This window comes from Amia ocellicauda, chromosome 14, assembly GCF_036373705.1.
Source record: "Amia ocellicauda isolate fAmiCal2 chromosome 14, fAmiCal2.hap1, whole genome shotgun sequence".
Classification (NCBI taxonomy): Eukaryota; Metazoa; Chordata; class Actinopteri; order Amiiformes; family Amiidae; genus Amia; species Amia ocellicauda.
Genome location: NC_089863.1, coordinates 9,280,912 through 9,298,252, shown reverse-complemented (window position 1 = coordinate 9,298,252; position 17,341 = coordinate 9,280,912). Strand labels below are relative to the sequence as shown.

Below are 17,341 nucleotides of genomic sequence, written 5' to 3'. Positions count from 1 at the left end.
ATAATTGTTGATATCAAAAGTACAATTGCTGATATCAAGAATACCATTTCTGATATCAAGCATTAACTACCATTGTTGATATCAACAAATGTGTTTTTGATATCAGAAATGTATGCAAATTAACATGGTGCAACTTAACTCTTTACACTCCGCCCCATTATTTTCAGACCATCCGCAATCGTAGAAAGAAATTGTATTTTTATCAAAATTACAATGTACACAGACCGGGAGAGCAGGAGTTTTGAAACGATATCTTACTCACGCTTGTAGGGTCTTCCTAACTTGAGTGTACAGGAATAATATGCCTATGTTCCGGTTTGTGTTTTTTACTCTGTCAGCAGATTAACCCTTATAATACGAAAGGCCAGAACGTTTTCCTTCATTTGATATAATATAAAAACAAATGGCACGCACTATCGAGCTTCACACAAATAAAACAACAGGAAAATAACAGAAAAATGCCAGTAGAGAATGGATACCGCTGAGGTTGTAGGACGACTCTTTCAACAATGAACAGAAATGAACAGATAGAATTCCTGATATCAAAAATACAGTTTCTGAAATAAAAAATACAATTGGTGATATCAAGTATACAGTTGTTGATATCAACAACAGCAGATCAATCTTGATTTCAACAGTTGTAAGTTTGATATCAGAATTTTTTTAAATATCAGTAATTATGGATTAAATGTCACAGCAATCAAAGCTGCCTGTTAGACATCGCTGTCAATGAAGCTGCTACTCGTGTTATAAACACACTGATACAATGTTGCATCACTGACCAGCGCTGGCAGACAGAGAGACCAAGAAAAATGTTTTGTAGACGGAAACATCTATGACTTTTAAGAAAAGTTAGTATATGATTTGTGACCTTTGCAGCATAGAGACTTAAAATGGCAATGTGAGGAGCTCCTCAGATACATACAGGGGCGGGTTTGTCAATTCTGTGTCCCCAGTCAAAGCTCAGTTGGGGAGCACCTCCACCTGTAACTGCCATGACCATTTTAGTGTCACCCCACACACCAGTGTCTGCCACAATCGTGTCATTATGGGTGGGCTACAGTATCATCAGAGCACTGGAACTAAAGTTAAAATAGGAGAGTGAAAGACATTTTCTAGTAGTCCTTCACTTTGCTCTCTTTCTCTGACTAAAACTAGTAGAGTTACGGTGGCTCAAATGTGTCATGAAGCACGCTGAATAAAATGACCGTTTTTAATAGACGTGTAGGGCACAATGAAATGTGCGTTGCTGGGAACAAGGACAGAATCACATAATTCAGGGGAAAAGGGAACACATTACAACAAACACCATATCTGTATATCTTTTTTACAATACATTGAGAAATGCAAATCCTGGAAACACATGAAAAAAATGTTTTTGGCCAATTTAAGCCACCATACAGTACAAGACCTGTATAAAAAATGTAAAAAGCATGGCCTGAACTTAACTCTCGCTACTGCAGTTCCGTTACTGATTGAGTTAAAACAACAACCAATAAGTTATACTTGTATAGCTTCTGATTAAGCCCTACTCTGAACAGCAGTTAAGATGTGTCGACTGTTTACCTGTTATTTGCAGACGTCACTTGTCATTCCTAGCAATGTGCTTAGCAACGACGATGCCAATAACAGTGCTATAGCAATGTCTGAAGCTCTGACCCGTTTTAAAACCGGGCATTTTAAATCCTTTAGATTCTTTTGGGAAATTAAATCCGTCTGCTCCTATCTTAAACATAGTGTTTCAGGGTTTCCCGCAGCTATATCAAATAAGCTGGTACTCCAAAGCACACAATAATCTTGTTCTTGCTCTCGCTCCACCCCCTGAAATCAGGGAAAATAAATCAAATGTGTTTTATTTTAATTTATCCGAGAAAATAAGGAATTTGTTGGAACTTACAATTCAGCTGGTAATGTAACACTGCTACTGCTAGTGTATCATAGCGGGGTTATCGCTCCTCAGGGGGGCCTGCTGCAGTGCAGTACGAATCCTTAGCTGGGAGCTCTGACCAACCGGCTACAGCAACATAGCCTATACTTTGCCATACCTCAATGCATATGTTTGAAAAGCTGTTAGTTGTCACAGTCACAAGGACCGCAGGTCACGGGAACAGGGAACCCAAGTGCAGTGCTCTTAGAGGAGGTTGACAAAGGCAATAAAGGGCTAGGCAAGGATGTATTCGAGGTCACAGGCAAAGGTCAGGATCCAGAAGGCGCTTAGGGACAGGTTTGGGAGCAAGGAGACTAAGGCTTGGAGTTGCAGGCAGGGCTGACAACACTTTGCCCAAAGTGAGGGCAGAGAGGGGTTTAAGAAAGGGACAAGAAACCAAGTTGGGAGGTGCAGGGCGAATGGGAACAGAGGGAGAGAACAAGAGTGCACATGGTGTTGAGAAATGTTAATGGGATGATTGGAAGGATGAAAGCAGGGAGAAGTGAGAGGAAAAGGCAGGGAAACAGTGGCCTCTAGCGGTGATAGAGGGTATGGGCTTTGGAACCAACCATGTAGCTATAGCCTACAATTTAGAGAGAAGTTTTACTCTAACAATGTTTTCTTAACCTATGCTTCATCATGACAGCTCGCTGTGAGCGCTGACTTTATTCTTATTTCTGTATCATGATTTTGACATAAATGTGGGCCGGTGGACTTGAACTTCCATGGCCGATTTCTGGTCCCAGTCCGCCCCTGCTCAGTAGTTGTTAAAATCGTGACTCACTTGACACATTTGCAGACTCAATTAAGCTTAAACCAACACAAAGGGTTTGATGTCAGTATTTAACTAATTCATGTATTATTTATTATTTTCTCTTTGTAAGTAAGTTCACTTCAACAATAGAAACACATGCAGCAAAGTATCAATGAAAAACAGAGCTCAGTTAGTATGATTTAATCAGTTTATTTTCTGAGGTTCAGGCTCGTATCATTTCTAAATATGCAAATTAGTCTCTGGAAACGCTGCTGTTAATACAAACTGGATAATTTGAAACTCATGCCATCACTCACTCAGCAGTATTTAATATCAGCCCCTAATGGGCTCTGCTTTCTCTCAGTCATTGTCCAGGTCTCTGGATGCTCACAGCCTGCCTGAGCGACTGTCCCAGAGAGAGAACACCCCCACCCCCACTGCAGCACAGCCCCTCCGTCCCCCGAGTCTCTGTCTGAGAGGAGCAGGAGAGAGCAGCCTGGTGGACCCGTCTGAAGCCCCCAGGAGCAGCGAGGAGCCGCAGAGAGCAGAGCAGACGAGCACCAAGCAGGGCCCACTGAACATGAACAACTTAAACATCACAGATCTGGACACTGTCAGGACAGGACGCTCTCAGAACAATACAGAATACTTACAGATTGCACTTGCAGTTATATTTGTAATGGAAATTTTAAACGTGATTATCGGGCTGCCAGTCAACTGCCTGGCCATCTGCAGCCTGTACCGCATGATCAGGGCTGACATAGTGGTGCCCATCTACATCATCAACCTGCTCATCGCTGACCTTCTGCAGGTCATTGCAAGACTGGTGTCACTAGTCATCATCTTATTCACAGTTACTCTTATGAACATTCAGTCAATATTGATTGCTCTGGCTATTTTGATTAGTCTCATGTTCTGCAGCCTAAGTGCCAGCATTGGGTTCATGCTGTGCATCGCCCTGGAGAGATACCTGGTGGTCGCCCATCCTCTGTGGTACCGGTACCGCCGCAATGTCAGGCACACCGCACTGGTCTCTGTGGGAGTGTGGGTGCTGGCAGCGATACTAACTGCAGTGCTGATGCCACTGCTTCTTATTCTTCACCTTATCAAACAAATAATTATAATTCTCTCTGTTCTCTTCCTCCTGCCGTTCCCTCTTCTCTTGTTCTTCTTCTTCGGCACATGGAGAGCCATCGCCGGCACCACCTCAGTACGAGACACAGAGAAGAGGAGGATTGTGCGCATGCCGGCCCTCGTCCTGGGCACCTACACTGTGCTCTTCCTCCCATTCTGCATAGTGAGTTTCATTATGAACTATACAATAAATGTAAATATTTTCTTTGCCGCAATCATTACAACTGAAATGATTTCTCTCAGTGTCCTTGTGGACCCAGTGCTGTACATCCTCCTCAGGCCTGCTGTCCGCAACACACTGGACTCTCCCTCCTGCTGTCAGAGGCTGTTCACACTGACCAACTGCTGGACACCCAGAGCTGAGCAGGAGACAGAGGATACGGCCACTGTGTCTACTGTCACGACTGTCTGAGAGACACACACCCAGCTAACACACAACGTAACAACGTAGCAACGTAATTTCATTTGTGGCAACGTTGTGTGTCAGCTGGGCAGTGGTTTGGCAATGAGCTGTAATCCCTGTTGTCTATCTCAGACAGACAGACAGACAGACAGACAGACAGACCCACAATGCAACACATCCTGTATATATTAACCCACACAGCTGAGGCACCCGATTTAACTGAAATAAAACCAAATCTAAAAATTTTCAAAGAACGTGCCATCATATAGAACTCAAGAAGCGACTCCTCTAATCGACACCCTCTGTTTCCTAGACATCAACCAGTTCATAATCCATCTACTTATATTACCCTGAATACCTACAACTTCCAATCTGAGGATCAGTCTTTGGTGTGGAACCTTATCAAAAGCTTTTTGAAAATCTAAGTATATCATATCATATGCTTTCACATGATCTACAGCTGCAGCAGGGCCGGTTCTAGACATTTGGAGGCCCTAGGCAAATTTTTTGTTGGAGGCCCCCGTCTTGATTGGTGGACTAGTGCAGTGGTTCCCAAAATTTCTGGGTGGCGCCCCCCAAAAACATTTGGGTCACAGGCGCCCCCTTCCCCGCCCCCACCCCCCAAAGATGAATATACTTTAAAACTTGTTTTCATTTCACTTTTCACAATTTTATTTGTCCATTTAAATTGGAATCTCTCTATGCATGAACCTATTCTTACTCCATATAGTACCGATGAGCCTGAATCAACAGTTACAGAAGATACAGTAACGCTCTCTTTCCATTTTATACAATATTACTAGTTATGTAATATATATATATATATATATATGATGAGACCGAATATGGCCACTATCGACAAAATGAATCTAACATTTGATAGTTAAAATAATAATAATAATAATAATAATAATAATATTGATTTTATTATAAAGCCTGTACGGTTGATTGGCTCTCTATGTAGCTGTAATGAAGATTGACGGGAGGGTGGGATTTGTTATTTCTTGTCTGTGATTGGCTGACAATGACAGATCTCCAATGGGATCGGTGTATTTTTTGTTAATGCGTTTCCACAATATTGCTGCAGAGAGTCCTGTCCAGCTCGTTTCCCACTCGATGACATTTTGCGATTTCAGCAGGGCGGCAATCAACAGTTGTCAGATCCCCTCGGTGATTTCTTGTGTCTCGTCTTGACTTTTTACCTGTTCAGCGGCGCGCCCCCCATAAAGAATAGGACCCTGGACTCGTGTACAGGGATGTTATGGTTACGGAGGCCCTGCCTCCAAGCCCGAGGCCCTGGACAATTGCCTGCTCTGCCTATAGGTAGCGCCGGAGCTGGGAGGAGGCCATATCTAAGGTCCAAAAGAAGATCCACGGCTGGAGCACAAGGACCTTGACGATGGCTGGTAGGGTGCTGGTCGTAAAGGCTATCCTCTTCCCGATACTCCTCTACGTAGGAATGATCTTCCCCCCAGACAAGGTCATCGCAAAACTAGTGACCCGAATTATATTTCGGTTTGTCTGGGGGAGCAAAATGGAGAGGCTGAAAAGAGTGCAGATGGTGAAGGGTACCCTGGATGGAGGCAGGGGGGTCCCGGACGTTGTGCGGCTGATAAAGGCGCAGGGGCTGGCCTATGTGGTCAAGAACATCCAGGCTGCTTTTATTTTGCCAGCAGCCTGAGACCATTCAGCCTCTTCGCCATGGATAACACCAGGCCGCACTCGTGGGATCCCCCGCCGTTCTACAGGGCGCTCCGAGCCTTTGCGCTCGAAGTAGGCCTCCATAAAGTCGTGCTGGCCTCCTGGGATTATAAGACCATCTGTAGCCAGATGAGATCTACCCAGGAGACCAGCCGGATAGAAGATTTCCCTCCCGAAACCTGCCGGTTTATCTGGGCTAACGCTACGCATGTTTGCCTCACGAATACGCAGAAAGATGTCTCTTGGATGGCTGTGAGTCGGTGTCTCCCCACCCGAGTGTTCATGCATAGAAGGGGCATAGCTCCCTATGACACCTGCCCCTATAAGGGTTGCCTGGGGAAGGAGACGGAGGCTCACATCTTTAGAGATTGGCTCCTGTTTTCTCCGTTCCTCCACAGGTTTGCCGTTCCTGCGCGGGCGACTGCCCAGCAGATCCTGTACGGTCCGGCCAGGGGAATATCAACATCCACCCTGAGGTGCTGGTGGCGTGTCGTCTGCGCAGTGAAGCAGGCCCTGTGGGAGGGACGGAATATCTGTCTATTCAATAAGCAGGAGCTGGACCCGATTGTCATCGTGCGGAGGGGCATGGTGCTTGTGAGGGACTACGTCAATCTGGAGGTCCATCAGAGGGGCAAGGAGGAAGCCTATAAGAACTGGCACATACAAGATCTGGGGGAGCTCAGGATCCCATGATGGGACCTACCTCCGGGGACGGTTAGTTCCCCCTGCTGGAGCCCGAGTCCAAGATCTTTTATCTATTTTATGAATGATTGATTTTAAAATGACTTTTAAAAATGAATTTGAACTGTTTTTAAAGATTTAGTTGTTTTTAAAACACTAATTGTTTAGGGTTTTTTTGGTTTAATTTTGTTCTATTTTTTTGTCAAATACATTGTCCGTTTTGGATTTAATTTTAAATGCATTGGACCTTTTTTGTTTGTTTTTTATTTTTACCTTTTTAATTGTTTCTTTATTTTTGTCCAGTGCATTTTCAGTTATTATCAATGTATTTGACCTTTTGTTGGTAGCAGTTTTGCTTTAATCACGTTTGTTTTGTTGTTTTGTGCACTTGTTTATTTGAAGTTAAGTATTTCATTTTCGTTAAATCACAAAGATTTTAAAATTTTTTAATTGATCTTAAGAATTGTATTTTTTAATTTTTTAATCACAAGTATTAAACATTTGAATTGTTTTTATTTGTAAAATGTAAAATACTCTAAACAATAAAACAGTATAGGTAGCGCCGGCCCTGAGCTGCAGTTGCATGTTCAGAAAACTTACAAAAATTAGTAAGACATGAACTGCCTCGTCTCGTTTCATTAAGATCCTCCTCTATTTTCTGTGTAATAGTTTTTTCCAGAATTTTACAGGTAATCAATTAATGAAATTTTATTTGAATAGTGCCCTTCGCAGGGTAGCCACAGAGCGCTTTACAGATGCACAGCAAAATAAACATAAATAACAGAATAAAGTAAACCTAAAAACAGACCGTTAACAGTAAGTGATCTAAAATAATGTAAATTAACATTTAAATAAATAAACCATTAGGCACAGAGGAGAGAAACAAAAAACTCCTATGGATGGCACGTAGGAGAAAATGAATCTCTGGGGGTCCACTGACAGACGAGGCCTAATGGCTGCCTCCCCTCCAGGCAGTTATTACAGCAGCAAGGAGATCAGGAAGCTCTTGATCGGTGCTGCTGGCTGTGCTCTTCCCTCTGGTGGGAGCCTCTCGCCAACCCAATGGAGTGGGGGGGTTGGATCATGAACAGCCGCTGGGTGGTAATGGCTCGTCAGACCTTTGGTATGTGGGTGCCTCGTTAGCCTTCTGCCTGTATGAGTCACAATGGAGTCATTTGGAAAAGATCAATATAGTTGCTGATCAATACTAGAAATTCTTACACGTTCTTTTACACACGGTTGTGTCGGCACCCTGAGGAAGAGGAGAAATGGTTACGTCACATAGAGCCCCCCCCGCAGCGCTGCACAGTCAACGCAGACGCCCTGGTCCTGCTGTCCACACAGCGGGGCTGCAGCTCAGCCTGAGTGTCCTGGACTGGGCCCTCGCTGCCAACCTGGACGAGATCGGAGAAAGTCAAGAACCAGGCGCACACATTCCAGGTCACCCTCCGCAGCCTGCAGACAGAGAAGCCCAGAGAGGAGAGAGTGTGTGAGGCAAACAGCCCCCCGGCGCATGACTCTACTGTCTACTGTGCGTACAACAATGTTATGGAGAATTTTAATTGAATTGAGAGAGAGACGTGTGGGGGTGTGGGAGTGAGAGGGGGGGGAAGGGAAGAGGAGTGGGGAAGAGTTAATACAGACTGACTGGGCACACTTATGATTACTGTTAATGTTTTGTAATACACTGCTACATCTGCTACCACTACTGTTAGAAGTATTATTATTTATTTTTTATTCATTTTTTTTCTGACAGTGGGTTTATTTTTATCCTCTGTTCCTGCAGGGCAGAGAGAGAGAGAGACAGAGAGTGCACACTGACATTGCTCACCCACAGGCAGAGGGAAGGAGGGAGGGTGGGGGGGGTAAGAGAGAGGGATAGGAAGGTAGAGGATCTGTCTGTCTGTCCAAGTGACTCACCCACCTCCCCTCCCTCCCCCTCTCTCGCTCGCTTGTTCTCTCTTAGTTTATTAAATTGGCTCTGACACTCCATTCATTATTCAGTGTTGCGGCAGCACTGGACAGAGGAAGGAGTTTAATGTGACAAAAGTTGTAATGGTGATCTCTCTCTCTCTCTCTCTCTCTCTCTCTCTCTCTCTCTCTCTCTCTTACACACACTCAGCCCTCACATCGCCCTCTCTCTCTCTCTCAGTGCAGTGTAAATGTACTGTAGCGTCCAGTCACTCAGGTACACTGCCCGACAGATTGACTTGTCACTTCAATTCACATACACTGCACTGAAAAGCAACGCGTCATCAACATCGTCATCGCCGTCGTCATAATTGCACTGTGAAATGTGAAGGCGAATATGTAACTTAATAAATGGCAATTCAGTGGCGTGCTCTGCCACCGGGCGGCCACCCGGGGGACTGCACCCCATGTCCGCTATCCGGCGCTGCGGTTTCTCCTGCAACAACCCTTGTCTATCAACACCCGTCTCCAAATCCGATTCGGAGTCACATTCAAAGTGGCTTTATCGGCACGTCCCCCAGTAGTTTTACACAGAATAATACAACCTCTCTCCTCCTGTGTCAGTCCTAAAATTGCACTTTATATCTGGTTGCTTTTGCATTGCTAGTACTCGTGTTGTATATATTGTTTACCCTTATGTGCCCTTCCCCTGAGATATTAACTATGACTTCTTGTCTGCAATTATTAGCTCACAATCTATGATGTAGGCCTTATATTATTATTATTATTAATAATAATAATAATAATAATAATAATCCAGTTCAGTGTGCATCAGGAATAGTCTGTAAAAAAAGTAGGTTAGTGGCTGTATATAATAGCAGGTATGTTCATGATATTACTATAAGTATATGTACTAGAAGTAGTAGTAGTAGCATTTTCGACCATACAGTGTGAATAGCCCCAACAGTATTTAAGGTTTTCACCGTAGCCTGCGCCAAAATAAATAAAGTTAACCAACAACACATGATGTTCATGATCAACAATTAAGTGTCTGCACTGAAGCAGGACCCGGGGGCCACTCTGGCTTCCTCCCCCATATGTATAATACAATATTTATAATATGCAAATACGGGCCTAATACTGGAACTGCAAAGTGTGGCAGAAGGCTGCTGAAAAGGGTCATGAGGGACCACGAAATGTCATACGGGACCATAGACCCACACTCTCTCTCCTCCTCTATCATCCCTTCTTTAATCTTCTAATGAAGTTCTGGGATTCGATCATTAGGCAGTTGCCATGGTAACCGGCAGATCAAAGACGGGGGCCATCTGGATTTCCTCTCAGGATAAATCAAGTGGACTAGAAAACAAAATACTGCGAATTACGAGACGATAATTATGTTTTTCACCCGTTGGCCGCCGTGCTTGTCAATCAGGATCTCTTTATCCAATCGGATTGGGTTTGCCTGGGACAGAAGACGCGGGAAACACTCTGGGTCCCGCCCCAAATCTCTCCCCTTCTTTCCATTGGTTTACGCGACCATGTGGATCCTAAAATATTCAGATTTCTGATTTGTTGTCGTGTGTCCAAAACGGGGCCCGTGAATGGCTGAGTGACCTGTCACTCTACGCTCTCCCTCACTCTGATTGGTCCATTTCTTAAATCCTCGCCTTCTTTAGCTGAATTATGACGCGGTTGCTTAGTGACCGCCTCGACTTCAATCTCTAACCGGGGAGGCGGGGCGAGAAACCGGCTCTGCATTGGATCGCCATCTTGGCTCGAACTGCACAGCCAATACGCAGACACCCTACCAGCTTCCAGAGCCAAGATGGCGCCAGTTTCCCCATTCATGCGCCCGGTCTTCAGTCGCGCCGCCCCTTTCCTGTCTCTCTCGGTGTCTGAGTCCAACATGGCGTCCGGCAGCTCAGCGAGCCGCGTTTCCAGCGGCCGGGATCTGAACTCGGTACCGGAGGTGGCGGAGACGCTGGGGGCGGTGGCCCGGCTCGGGTGAGTCCGGGGAGCAGTGGTGTGTGGAGAGGAAAGAGATGGAGGGAGGGAAAAGAGAGGTGGAGAGAGAGAAAGAGAGAGAGAGGCCGGATTACAGAGAGACGCACACGTGATGAAATTGCCAGAAAAACAATGGAGTGGTTTTTATTTAGTATCGTTTGTATATGAAATATCGCGGTTATCAATAATAACACTGATAGCATTATTGCTCGCGTTGCTGTAAGTGCTGATAACACTCATGCAGTAGTAACAGTAGTGTAAGCTTACTAATGGCATTGTTAGTAGCACTACTCGTAGTAGTACAAGGAGGCCGATATCAGATCAGTCATCAGTACGGCACCTGTGGTCTTACTGGGAGCGGAGCTGCACAATTAATATAAATTATTCCATTGTATAATAATAATAATTGCCCGTTTGTCTCTGGTGTTAATACACAGTAGTGTGCCAGTCAGTGTTAATATTGTGACCACGCTGTATTGATATTAAATTCCCAGATCACACTCTGTGTTCAGGACTCAAATGGGTCACAGAGAACAATGACGTCACTGTGACATCACACTCTCTCTCAGGTTTGATTTCCTCTGTATGCCCGTGTTCCATCCGCGCTTCCAGAGGGAGTTCGGACTGGACCCAGCCCAGTCCCGCCCCGGAGCCCAGACCCGCTCTGACCTGCTGCTGTCGGGGAGAGGTGAGGGGGAGCGGGAAGTTTGGGATGAGAAGGAGAGAGGGAGAGACAGGTGGGAGGATGGGGAGAGAGAGAGACACGGGTGTTTCAGTGTTCCCGCGTGTCATTCTCAGACTGGAATACCCTGATTGTCGGGAAGCTCTCGCCGTGGATACAGGCGGACTCGGAGGTGGACACGGTGCGGAAAAACTCGGAGGAGGTGAGCCCTGTGGAGGACTGGTCACTACCTGCACTTGGTGAGCCATCAGTCGCTGAAAAACTAACCCCCCCCCCCCTCTCTCTCTCTCCCTCTCTCTCCCTCAGGCTCTGGCGCAGGAGTTGAACTTCTCTGCGTATCTCGGCCTGCCAGCCTTCATGCTGCCGCTGCAGAGCCAACGCTGTGCCAACCTCGCCCGCCTGCTGCTGCTGCACTTGCACACCGGGCACCACTCCTGCATGGTAATCAATCATCTATAACCACCGATCGACCGGCTCATTGGCTCGTTGAGTGTTGTCTGGGTAGTGTGTTATTGATTGGGCAATTTGGGCTTTTCTCGATGTCTGGTCGTGTGTGGCTGGCTGTTATTGAGTGACGGACTGGGCTGTGGTAGTTGAGCGTCGTTGACTGGCACTGATCGTGGATTGTCGGTTGGCAGTTCTGGGTGCGCGTGCCGCTGCTGGCCCCCGAGGACGTGCGCGACGACGTGATCGAGAACGAGCCGGTGCATCGGCGCGACGAGCAGGACGAACGCACCTGGAGCTGGTGAGAGGAAGAGGGGCTGCACCCTGACCGTCTCGCCATAGCTGTGTGGTCCTAGCAACTGTCTCTCCCACCTCTCCCTCTCTCTCTTTTTACTTGAATTCTCTCATCCTTCCCTCCCTTGTCTCTCTCACTGTCCTCCATGTTTACATTTTACTTATTCTCTCTCCCCTCCCTCCCTCCCCTCCCTCCCTCCCTTCTCTCTCCCCTCCCTCCCCTCCCTCCCTTCTCTCTCCCCTCCCTCCCTCCCTTCTCTCTCCCCTCCCTCCCTTCTCTCGCTTTCTCCCTCCCCTCCCTCCCTCCCTTCTCTCTCCTCTCCCTCCCCTCCCTCCCTTCTCTCTCCTCTCCCTCCCCTCCCTCCCTCCCTTCTCTCTCCTCTCCCTCCCCTCCCTCCCTCCCTTCTCTCTCCTCTCCCTCCCCTCCCTCCCTCCCTTCTCTCCCCCCTCCCTCCCCTCCCTCCCTTCTCTCCCCCCTCCCTCCCCTCCCTCCCTTCTCTCTCCCCTCCCTCCCTCCTCTCTCCCCTCCCTCCCTCCCTCCCCTCCCTCTCCCCTCCCTCCCCTCCCTCCTCTCTCCCCTCCCTCCCTTCTCTCTCCCCTCCCTCTCCTCCCTCCCTTCTCTCTCCCCTCCCTCCCTTCTCTCTCTTTCTCTCTCCCCTCTCCCTCCCTCCTCTCTCCCCTCTCCCCTCTCCCTCCTTCCCTTCCCCTCCCCTCTCTCCCCCCCTCCCTTCTCTCTCTCCCCCATCTCCCTCCCTCCCTTCTCTCTCTCCCCCATCTCCCTCCCTCCCTTCTCTCTTTCTCTCCCCCTCCCTCCCTTCTCTCGCTTTCATTCACTCCCCTCTCCCTCCCTCCTCTCACCTCCCCTCTCCCTCCCTCCCTTCTCTCTCTCCCCCTCCCTCCCTTCTCTCTTTCTCTCTCCCCTCCCCCTCCCTCCCTTCTCTCTCCCCTCCCCCTCCCTCCCTCCTCTCTCCCCTCTCCCCTCTCCCTCCTTCCCTTCCCCTCCCCTCTCTCCCCCCCTCCCTTCTCTCTCTCCCCCATCTCCCTCCCTCCCTTCTCTCTTTCTCTCCCCCTCCCTCCCTTCTCTCGCTTTCATTCACTCCCCTCTCCCTCCCTCCCTTCACCTCCCCTCTCCCTCCCTCCCTTCTCTCTCCCCCATCTCCCTCCCTCCCTTCTCTCTCTCCCCCATCTCCCTCCCTCCCTTCTCTCTCTCCCCCATCTCCCTCCCTCCCTTCTCTCTCTCCCCCATCTCCCTCCCTCCCTTCTCTCTCCCCCATCTCCCTCCCTCCCTTCTCTCGCTTTCATTCTCTCCCCCCTCCCTCCTCCCTCCAAGTTTACATTTCACTTGAATTCTCTCTCCCCTCCCTCCTATCTGTCCTCCTTTCTCTCTCGCTCTCTCTGTGTCCTCCGTTTACATTTTACTTGAATTCTCTCTCTCTCATCCCTCCCTCCCTCTCTCCACAGGTGGCACTCCTTCAGAACCCTCTGCGACTACAACAAGAGGATCTGCCTGGGTGAGAGAGGGAGAGGACCGGAGCCCATTAATTGTGTAATTGCTAAGTAATGTAGCACCAATCCCCCTGATGTGCATGTGAAAGACTTGTCGGCTGCTATTTGTCCCGCCCCCTTCAGCCATCGAGATCGGACCCGACTTGCCCTCCGACGCCGTGGTTGACAAGTGGCTGGGGGAACCCATCAAAGCGGCCATCCTGCCCACTAGCATCTTCCTGACCAATAAGAAGGGCTTCCCCGTCCTGTCAAAGGCCCACCAGCGAATCATTTTCCGGCTTTTCAAGGTATCGTGATTGACACCCAGCACAACCAATAGCCTCACTGTTAAATGGGCTCTACGTTAATTTAATCTCTCTCTCAGCTGGAGGCCCAGTTTATCTTCACTGGCGCCAGTCGACACAGCGATAAGGATTTCCGGTCCTACCTGCAGTACCTGGACTACCTGAACCAGAACCGCCCCACCCCCAACGCCTACGAGGTCTTCGCCAAGGGGTACGAAGACTACCTACAGTCCCCTCTACAGGTGAGTCTCGCTGCCACTGAGGCACTGACTGACTGGAATATCCTACAGATGAAATGACTGACACTAAACTCTCGCTCCTCCCCTCTCTCAGCCCCTGATGGACAACCTGGAATCTCAGACCTATGAGGTTTTTGAGAAGGATCCCATCAAGTACTCCCAGTACCAGCAGGTATGTGTGCTGCGACGTCACCAGCTGTCGTGTTGCGCGACTGACAGCTGCTGAGCCGTGTAGCAGTGAGGGAGGTCGTGTAACTGCGGTGTGGTGTAACGGTGGCTGTTGTGTTGCAGGCTGTGTATAAGTGTCTGCTGGACAGAGTCCCAGAGGAGGAGAAGAGCACCAACGTACAGTGAGTTTCTACACCTCCGCTCTACCTCCCTCTCTTTCTCTATACCTCCGCTCTCCCTCCTTCTTTCTCTATACCTCTGCTCTCCCTCCCTCTTTTTCTACACCTCCACTCTCCCTCCCTCTCTCTATACCTCCACTTTCCCTTTCTTGATTTCTCTACACCTCCACTCTCCCTCTCTTTCTCTACACCTCCACTCTCCCTCCCTCTTTTTCTACACCTCCACTCTCCCTCCCTCTTTCTCTACACCTCCACTCTCCCTCCCTCTCTTTCTCTACACCTCCACTCTCCCTCCCTCTCTTTCTCTACACCTCCACTCTCCCTCCCTCTCTTTCTCTACACCTCCACTCTCCCTCCCTCTCTTTCTCTACACCTCCGCGTGCTCTCACTCGCTGTGCACCTCTGCTCTCCCTCTCTCCCCTCCTGCAGTGTATTAGTCTCTCTCTCTCTCTCTCAGGGTGCTGATGGTGCTGGGGGCGGGCCGCGGACCCCTGGTCAACGCGTCTCTGCGTGCGGCGGCGCAGGCGGACCGGCAGATCCGGGTTTATGCCGTGGAGAAGAACCCCAACGCAGTCGTCACGTACGTGCTGACGCACAACACACTGATGCACTGACACAGTGACACACAACACACTGCTGCACTGCCTAAGCTAAGTAACTGACGCACTTAACCCCCTCTCCCCCTCTCAGGCTGGAGAACTGGCGGTTCGAGGAGTGGGGCGACCAGGTGACGGTGGTGTCGTGTGACATGCGCGACTGGGCGGCGCCCGAGAAGGCGGACATCATCGTGAGCGAGCTGCTGGGGTCCTTCGGAGATAACGAGCTGTCCCCGGAGTGCCTGAACGGAGCACAGAACTTCCTGAAGGGTGAGGGGGGTCTCTCTCTCAAATTCAAATTCAAAATGAGCTTTATCGGCATGACCTCTTTGGTATTGCCAAGCATGTGTGATGCAGGAACTAACATATATTCTCTCTCTCTCTCCGTGCTGTAGAGGGCGGTGTCAGTATCCCCTGCTCCTACACGTCATTCCTGGCCCCCCTCTCCTCCTCCAAGCTGTACAACGAGGTGCGCGGGTGCAGGGAGCGCGACCGCCCCCCCGACAGCCAGTTCGAGACGCCCTACGTGGTGCGGCTGCACAACTTCCACCAGCTGGCCCCCCCCAAGCCCTGCTTCACCTTCAATCACCCCAGCAAAGGTACTGACACTGACTGACACACTGACTCACTGATTGACGGACACACTGACTGACCGACTCCCTGTCCTTGCTGCTGATCGCGCCCCTGTCTGCCAGAGGCTGCAGTGGCGGTGTGAGCCGTGTCTGTCCCGTGGCCCGTCTGTGTGTTAACCCTGTGTCTCTCTCTGTGTAGACGTGTCCAGCAGCCGCTCTCAGTGCCTGCGGTTCTCGGTGCAGTGCAACTCGGTGCTGCACGGCTTCGCTGGGTACTTCGAGACCACGCTGTACGCGGACATCACACTCAGTACGGCACTCTTCTACTGCTAGTGTAGTTATAGGAATCTAACGCATTACCCCAGCTACGCATTTATTAATTATATTTTAATAAGTCTTTCTCTCCTCGCCCCTTTCTCTTCGCCCTCTCCTCGCCCCTCTCTTCTCTTCACTCTCTCCTCGCCTCTCTTCTCCTCACCTGTCTTTTCTGTTCTCTCTGCTCACTCCTTTTCTTCTCTCCTCGGCCCTCTTTCTCTTCGCTCTCTCCTCGCCTCTGTTCTCTCTGCTCACTCCTCTTTCCTTGCTCTCCTCGCCCCTCTTTTCTCTTCGCTCTCTCCTCACCCCTCTCTACTCTTCGCGCTCTCCTCGCCAGGGATGTGAAAATCCAAACAAACATGGAATTAAACCATAAAACTCTCTCTCTCTCTGTCAGGTATTCGTCCAGAGACTCACTCACCTGGGATGTTCTCCTGGTTCCCAATCCTCTTCCCACTAAAAGTAAGAAAATATTATCATTATCACAGTTAAGTGGATCATTCATGTCAGTACTGTATTAATGCCAATCAAAAACAATATTAACCCCCCACACCTCTCTCTCTCTGCCCCCTGCAGCAGCCCATCCCCCTGTCCCGCGGTGAGGAGGTGTGCCTGTGGTTCTGGCGCTGTAACTCGGGCCGGAAGGTGTGGTACGAGTGGGCCGTGACCGAGCCCGTGTGCTCAGCCATCCACAACCCGGCCGGCCGCTCCTACACCATCGGCCTGTAGAAACCGGGCCACGCCCCGCAGAACCGCAGGCCGCACCGAACCGGGCGGTGGGGGGGGTGGGAGGGTAGGGTGTGTGCTCTCGGCAGCACACGATCGCCTCCGGACAGAACCTACACAACTGGGGCAGAATCAGTACACTGACTCCACTGACCGATCCACGGGGACTGGGCCGCAGGGCTCCAGGGCGCACACGACCAGGTCGATCAGAACCACACCTGCACACATACTGACAGAACTTGCTAACTGGAGCTGAGCCCCCACTCTCTCACACTCTCACACACCCACTGACTGAAACGGGGGAGAGGAACGGCAACCGGGGCCCATCGGAACCACGGCGGGGGCGCGGCCCAGTTCTGCCCAGTCCGGTCTGTAGCCTGTGTTGTGATTTTTTTTTGTGTAGTTTTGAGTTTGTGTTCTCCACTGGTCAATAAACACTGAGGAAGAACAGCGCTGTACTGTTACTCTGTCACTGTTACTGTGTGTGTGTGTGTGTGTGTTGTATGTACAGTTAGGTCCATAAATATTTGGACAGTGACACAATTGTCATTTAGACTCCACCACAATGGATTTGAAAGGAGACAATCAATATGTGCTGTAAGTGTAGACTTTCATCTTCAATTTGAGGAATTACACCCATTTTTATATGTGGACCCCCCAAGTTTAGGGGCTCAAAAGTAATTGGACAAACTAACATAATGATGAATTAAATTGTGAGTTTCAATACTTGGTTGCAAATCCTTTGCAGTCAAAGACTGCCTGAAGTCTGGAACCCATAGACATCACCAGATGCTGGGTTTCTTCCCTGGTGATGCTCC

General features: G+C 49.2%; 1 protein-coding gene across 1 annotated transcript; it reads left to right on the top strand.

The window, feature by feature from the left end:
• Nucleotides 1–10,323: 10,323 nt before the first annotated feature.
• On the top strand, nucleotides 10,324–16,975 carry prmt5 (protein arginine methyltransferase 5). The gene is made up of 16 exons (XM_066722883.1): nucleotides 10,324–10,518; nucleotides 11,088–11,206; nucleotides 11,317–11,402; nucleotides 11,507–11,641; nucleotides 11,839–11,945; nucleotides 13,400–13,449; nucleotides 13,568–13,731; nucleotides 13,809–13,970; nucleotides 14,062–14,139; nucleotides 14,259–14,317; nucleotides 14,772–14,894; nucleotides 15,005–15,180; nucleotides 15,306–15,509; nucleotides 15,682–15,792; nucleotides 16,195–16,259; nucleotides 16,374–16,975. Exons 1-16 carry the CDS (start codon nucleotides 10,340–10,342, stop codon nucleotides 16,524–16,526), a joined length of 1,971 nt encoding a protein of 656 aa, XP_066578980.1. The 5' UTR covers nucleotides 10,324–10,339; the 3' UTR covers nucleotides 16,527–16,975.
• Nucleotides 16,976–17,341: the final 366 nt, after the last annotated feature.